General features: G+C 41.8%; 1 protein-coding gene across 1 annotated transcript; it reads left to right on the forward strand.

Annotated features, from left to right (window-relative positions):
* Window positions 1–252: 252 nt before the first annotated feature.
* LOC104868449 (olfactory receptor 5B2) lies at window positions 253–1,298 on the forward strand. The gene is made up of 2 exons (XM_019208795.1): window positions 253–422; window positions 509–1,298. The coding sequence occupies exons 1-2, from the start codon at window positions 253–255 to the stop codon at window positions 1,296–1,298; spliced, it is 960 nt and encodes a 319-aa protein (XP_019064340.1).
* Window positions 1,299–6,423: the final 5,125 nt, after the last annotated feature.

The following is a 6,423-nucleotide window of genomic DNA, read 5'->3' on the forward strand; positions in this document are numbered from 1 at the left end:
ATATGGGTGTGCATGTACATCCCTGCGGTATGCTTCTTTTCATTTTGTAGGGGAAAAAATCTCCGCAGGGAAATAGCTGGATAAAAAGGGGCCTCTAAAGAAAATAATTCTGGCAAATCTTCATTTAAAAATTCATCTAAGATTTCAAAATCTATAGGGTACTTGGACTTTCCGATTTCAGTTCAGTTTTTCATGTTCCTGTATCTTCCCCTCTCACTGCTGCAGCTCCTGTAGAGGTTCTGGACAGCACTGATGGAGAACAGGACAGAGGTGACCGAGTTCCTCTTGCTGGGACTCACCGATGACCCACACCTGCGGCTTCCCCTCTTCATCACCTTCCTCCTCATCTACACCCTCACCATGGCTGGGAACCTGGGGATGCTCCTGCTGATCCTCCTGGACCCTCGTCTGCACACCCCCATGTACTGTTTCCTGGGTAACTTGTCCCTTGTGGATTTCTGTTACTCCTCAGTTGTGACTCCCTCAGTCATGGCTGGGCTTCTTACAGGGAACAAGGTCATTTCCTACAATGCCTGTGCTGCCTCATCTACACCCTCACCATGGCTGGGAACCTGGGGATGCTCCTGCTGATCCTCCTGGACCCTCGTCTGCACACCCCCATGTACTGTTTCCTGGGTAACTTGTCCCTGGTAGATTTCTGTTACTCCTCAGTTGTGACTCCCTCAGTCATGGCTGGGCTTCTTACAGGGAACAAGGTCATTTCCTACAATGCCTGTGCTGCTCAGATGTTCCTCTTTACAACCCTCTCAACTGGTCTCGTCATGGGCTGCTATGTCCTTGGTTTCCTGAATGCCTGCATCCACACTGGGGAAGCCTTCAGTCAGTCCTTTTGCAGCTCCAACATGATCCACCATTTTTTCTGTGATGTTCCACCAGTCATGGCTCTGTCCTGCTCTGACAAACAGGTTACTGAGCTGGTCCTTGTTTATGATGTGAGTTTCCATATTTTGTTTGCAATCCTGGTTATTACAACGTCCTACGTCTTCATTTTTGGCACCATCCTAAGGATGCGCTCCCCTGCAGGACATCTCAAGGCTCTGTCCACCTGTGCCTCCCACTTCACTGCCGTCTCCATCTTCTATGGGACCACAATGTTCATGTACCTGCAGCCCAGCTCCAGTCACTCCATGGACACTGCCAAAATCGCCTCTGTGTTCTATACCATGGTGATCCCCATGCTGAATCCTATGGTCTACAGCCTGAGGAACAAGGAGGTCAAGAGTGCATTCTTAAAAGTCAAGCATGCACTGATTTATGGGAGGCCTAGTAGGGTGTAGGAGTTTGATTATAACTTTGTGAGATGAACCATTTCTAGGTTTCTTTCTTTCAGATTTTCTCCACACAGTGGCTTACAATTTGAGACCCATGTTCAGTTAAGTTATTGTAATGACAGTCTGGCTTACATAAAAAATCTTGTGCCATGAAAAAAGCTACTGCATCCAGAAATAAATAAAGAGTGAAAATGCTTAAAATATCCATATATGTCCTGCGTAAAACATCTACAAGGATATTGATGTACGCATGTGTCACACAGGTGTTCTTTTTTAGATTTTTGTCAATAGAAATGTGTGTACAATGGGCTCAAAGGTGCCCATATATAGCAGGAATGTCCATGGGGGTCTCACGATAACAAGCAGAAGTGGACGTAATAGGTCTCATCAGACTCAAATGTAATGTGTTATTGGTCGCAGTTAATGTTATGTCTTGATTTTGCTGAATAATGAGATACTCCAGGTACCAAGAAAAATTTTTAACATTTTCTGTGTGATCATGAGTGTTTGCAGAGTCTGGTATTTGAAGTAGAGGATTAGTAAGGAAGATCTGTCCTCTTTATTGAGGGAAATAGCATGATAAGTGAAAAGAGAGCAAGCCCCCCCCACCGTGTGTGTGTGTGTGTGTGTGTGTGTGTGTGTGTGTGTGTCCTTTAGAACATTTCCCTTATGAAACTCCTAGACATCAGTTAACACCCTGACCCTCTTCTTGGTCTCCAGTCCCCCACACTCACACCAGGCCCCGCCCCTTCCTGTCAGACCCAGTGAGCCCCTGCCAGCCTTGTCTTAGGACAGCTGAGGGAACTTCCGGGACTCTACCACCTCCTGTCATACACCGCAGCGCCCCCAAACATGTCTCCTCCATGTCTTTACCTGCTCTGCTGATTTTGATTTAGTTGAGAACCACAAATAAAACGTTACTGTTTAAGAACTCTAGCTTGATTCTTGATTTAGGTAAGAGTATATAATTTAGGCAAAGATTGCTTCAGTTTTTCATAATATTCTTAGAGTGTTAATTTGACAAAATGTGTTATAGATTCACAAAGAAAGGCTTCAACTTGGAATTTAGGGAGCAAGGAGTAAATTTTACATCTGAGGTGAATGAATATTTTTATGTCATCATCCTGCACATTCAACACGATCATATTTTCAAAAGAAAATAGAGCAAGAAAATACAGCCATCTTTTTAATATATTCATGTATCAGTGTACATTCAGACTAAAAATTAAACCTACAACCCAATAATATTGCACACTTTTCCTGCTATAAGTTCTTCAAGCTGTAATGTTTGCCCTCTACTTATTTAATTCTCCCTTGCACTCTCCTTTATTTCCCCTCTTCTATTCCACGGATTTTCTTGCCATTTCTTCACATCAACCAAGTTCATGCCACAGGCCCTTTGCTCTTGCTGTCCCCACTTGGATGCTCTCTCTCCGTTCAGGACCCTGACTCAATGGACTCTGCCCTGGAGCCCTTCCCTGACCACCTTCTTCAGCTTCTCAGTCTTCTGTCATCAAGCACACTGTCCCCTCCTCCTCAGTCACTCTCTTCGGGTGTTATCAACCCTTGTAAGACTTTTTAGGTGAAGCAATCCAGATACACAGAACAGATATTTAAGCATAACCTTTTCCTCTACCAAGAATGGACTAACAAGCTCAGGAAACACAGAACCCACATGCCTTGGCTCACAGATCCACTCAGAAGTGCCACTGGACCAGGCAGAACCTAGAGGTGATGGGGCACAGCTTTGTTCTGCAGAAACATGAGCTGAAACTCTGCCTGTCCTTGCAGTTGTGACATCAAGAAACAACCAGGTTTAGCGTCAGCCTGGGCGTGCAAGGGACTGCCTGCACCAACACCGCCTTTACTCAGAGTGTAAAGCCAGACTCCATTCCCTGGCAGCAGATTAGGCTCATGCTGCGGTTTGTGTCTGGATGTCCCCCAAAGCCTCCTGTGCTCGTGGGCTTTTTCAGAGGTGACTTGATCTAGTGTGTGAAGCTCGAATTGGGCTCAAGGACAATAGGCTGAAGGGTGGAGTGCTACCTACCCTATGGAGTCTGGATAAGATAAAAGGGGCAGAAAGGTGCTGTTAAATTCTTTGGTGATTTGCTCTCTTCTGCCTTCAGAACTGTTGCCCCTCCTTTATGTGCCATCCTGCCTTGGAGCCATCCAGTTATGGACTGAAACCTCTAAAACTGTGAGCTAAATAAACCTTTCTTCCTTTAGCTTTGGATGTTGCCTAATTTATCTCAGCAACAAGAGCAAGGTAAGGAAGATAGATTGTAAGCTCAGAACTTTGAAATGAATTAAACAACTGGCTTGGGAAAACGTGTAATATGCTGATGTGAAACACAGCATCTGGAGGCCTGTCTGTGGCCACAAGATCTGAAGGAGCACAGTGCTGTAAGACCTGTGGCCCAAACCTCTCAGCCATCAGTTCCAGCCAGTACCACCGGGGGCTGTTAGCATCAGTCTCGGACTGAAGTCCAGCTCAACGACACAGCGTGAACCTCTGTTCTGTATCAGTGCAGTGTTCATTTTACCAGACTGTGGTTTTGAGTGGACCTGAGAACTGGAATGGGGGTAGCCAAGAGTTTGGCCTGAATGCATAAGTTTATGGTGATTCTTCTAGGACCTAGGTAGAACCCTGAACTGCCTTAACACAAGGAGCTGTTGAGTGTGGACAGGGTTTTTGCACCTACCTTACAGTTACTGAAAGCCTTGTCAACATGGGCTATGCTTTCTAGGCAGTCCCTTCACAATGCTAAAAATCACATCAAAATGTGAGTTGGGAAAAGTCTGTGCTTGGCTTACCTTATAGTTCTGAAACAGTGACAGCACACCAACAACAAACCTCTGTCAGAACTGAACTTGGACATTGTCCAGTGCTGAAATGTGGGAAATGATACAGGCTCCAAGAGAACAAGCAGCTTAGAACCTCTAGACAGACAGGGCACAACTCAAATCAGATTTGGAAGCTTACAATAAATACTCCATCAGTGACCATATATTCCTCAAATTGAAAGAGACACCAATGAATCAGTAAAAAATATGAGATAAATTCCCTGACATTAGTACTAATAGAGACAATTTCAAAATGCTTTAATATTGCAAACGTTATAAATATTGCTCATATCTATAGCAGAAATTTTGGAAAAAAAAATAATGCTAACTACATTACTGTGTTACAAGATGGACAACACTGAAAGAGGTAACTTGGGATACCAAGAATATAAGATAGGAAAGAATGGAGTGCTAGTGTAGAGCTTTCTCATCCACACTTTTCTGAAGTTCTATTCTGTTCCAAGCTTTAACAATAATTTCAAGTGCTATCATTTCAAAAAACTTGCTATAAGTAAAAGATGGTTTTGTATCTTTGCAGTATGTACAACTAAAAAGTTCATAATACACAAATATATAAAAAGCAAAAAGTCAAAACACACATTTATTATGTAGCTATAATAAGTCATTAAACCACTGGGAAATAAAGAAAGGAGAGAAAACAAGTTACAAAATGGCTGGAGTAATATACGCCCTGTCAATAACTAACTTGAATGTAAGTAGAATAAATTTTTCAAATAAAAAAAAGCAAATGAGTGGATTTTTTTAAGAGGACCCAACCACATATTGTTAACCTGAAACTCACTTCAATCTAAAGACCACACGCACACTGATAGACACGCTTTGCAAATAGAATGCAGAACACCTGGAGAGCCATACTCATGTCAGTTAAAACAGACCAACACTACCTTGATACCAACATGAAATAAGGGTACACACATAAGTGAAGCATAGTTTGATATCCTTGAGGACGTAGCTGCAAAATTTCTCAGCAAAATTCTACAAGCACATTAGAGAGTGTATTCAGGAAGACAAAGTGAGATTTATGCCAGAGATGAAAGGATTATTGCTCAGCACATGCAAATTAATAACCCATACACCATTTCAACAAAACAAAAGAAAAACAACTGAATGACAGAGTTGGGCAGAGAGAGAGGGAGGGACACAGAGGCAGGGAGAGAAGGACAGAGAGAGAGAGAAAGGGAGAAAGAGACTTAAATCTTCAGAAACAAATGAACTATTGGCAGTGATACATTATTTCAGCAAAACTACAGGATGAAAACCTGGCATATAAATAAAAAAATAACATTGGCTTATTCCAATATCAAATTTTCTGAAATAGGAGCCAAGAATGCAATTTCAATCAGTGTATTTGCAAAAAGTACTTTTCCATGCCAAAAAAAAACAAAAACAAAAACAAAACAAAAAAACACCAGATTGAAGATCTGGAGAAAAACAGGAAATATCTGAGAACTATACTATTTAATATGAATTAATCTCTGGAATATACAAGGACTTTAAAACAGTCAATAATGAAGAACCATTCTGAAACCAGGAATTGGTATGCCAGTGAGCAGCAAAGTGAAGGCAATTTGGTGGATGGCTGAGATGTGAAAATGGGTAAGCAAAGGTTATCTCAACAAAGGCACACAGGGTGCAACTGTCCATAGAGTGATTAATATTGAAATGTTTCAGAATTAAGACTTTGATCATCTGAGGACCATCATGGCCTTGCCACAGGGATGCATGTGAACATTCTGCACTGTCTGAAAGTTTTGTGACTCAAAAAGATTCTAAGGTCGTGGATGTAGCTCAGCAGTACAGCGCCTGCCTGGCGAGCATGAGGCCCTTGAGTTTAATTCTCGGGACAAAAAACAATAAAGTAATAGTTAAAAATAATAAAAAAGATTCTAAAATTCAGTACCTATTAACATAAGAATTAGGAATGATTCCAAGAGAACAGTCACCACTGGCTGAAGAGAGAATATGAACCAATTATGCAAGGGCACACTTAAGTGTACTTAGGTTTTATAAATGACTGAGCTCTTTTAAGATCCAAATGCAAGATAAAAGATTGCACTTTTGAGTTTTTGAGTTTGCAACTTAATGATTTAGCAAATTCCTTTCTCAAAATAAAAAAAATTAAGCAAGAGTTGGTTGGTTGTCCATTTAGCTTGATGGGAAGGTCCCAGGTTCAATCCCTAGACTGCACAATAGATTAATTTAATTAGCTCTTGTGATTATGGCCTTGAGAAATCCAAATCTTCAAGTGTCCTGCACACTCAGGGTC

This window comes from Fukomys damarensis, unplaced genomic scaffold (assembly GCF_012274545.1).
Source record: "Fukomys damarensis isolate Sample0158 unplaced genomic scaffold, DMR_v1.0_HiC HiC_scaffold_27, whole genome shotgun sequence".
Lineage (NCBI taxonomy): Eukaryota > Metazoa > Chordata > Mammalia > Rodentia > Bathyergidae > Fukomys > Fukomys damarensis.

Excerpts from the sequence above, each read along its gene's own strand:
- LOC104868449 (XM_019208795.1), top strand. The coding sequence starts at position 253 with ATGGAGAACAGGACAGAGGTGACCGAGTTCCTCTTGCTGGGACTCACC. Across the intron at positions 423-508 it reads CCTCGTCTGCACACCCCCAT|GGAACAAGGTCATTTCCTAC; the intron begins GTACTGTTTCCT and ends GGCTTCTTACAG.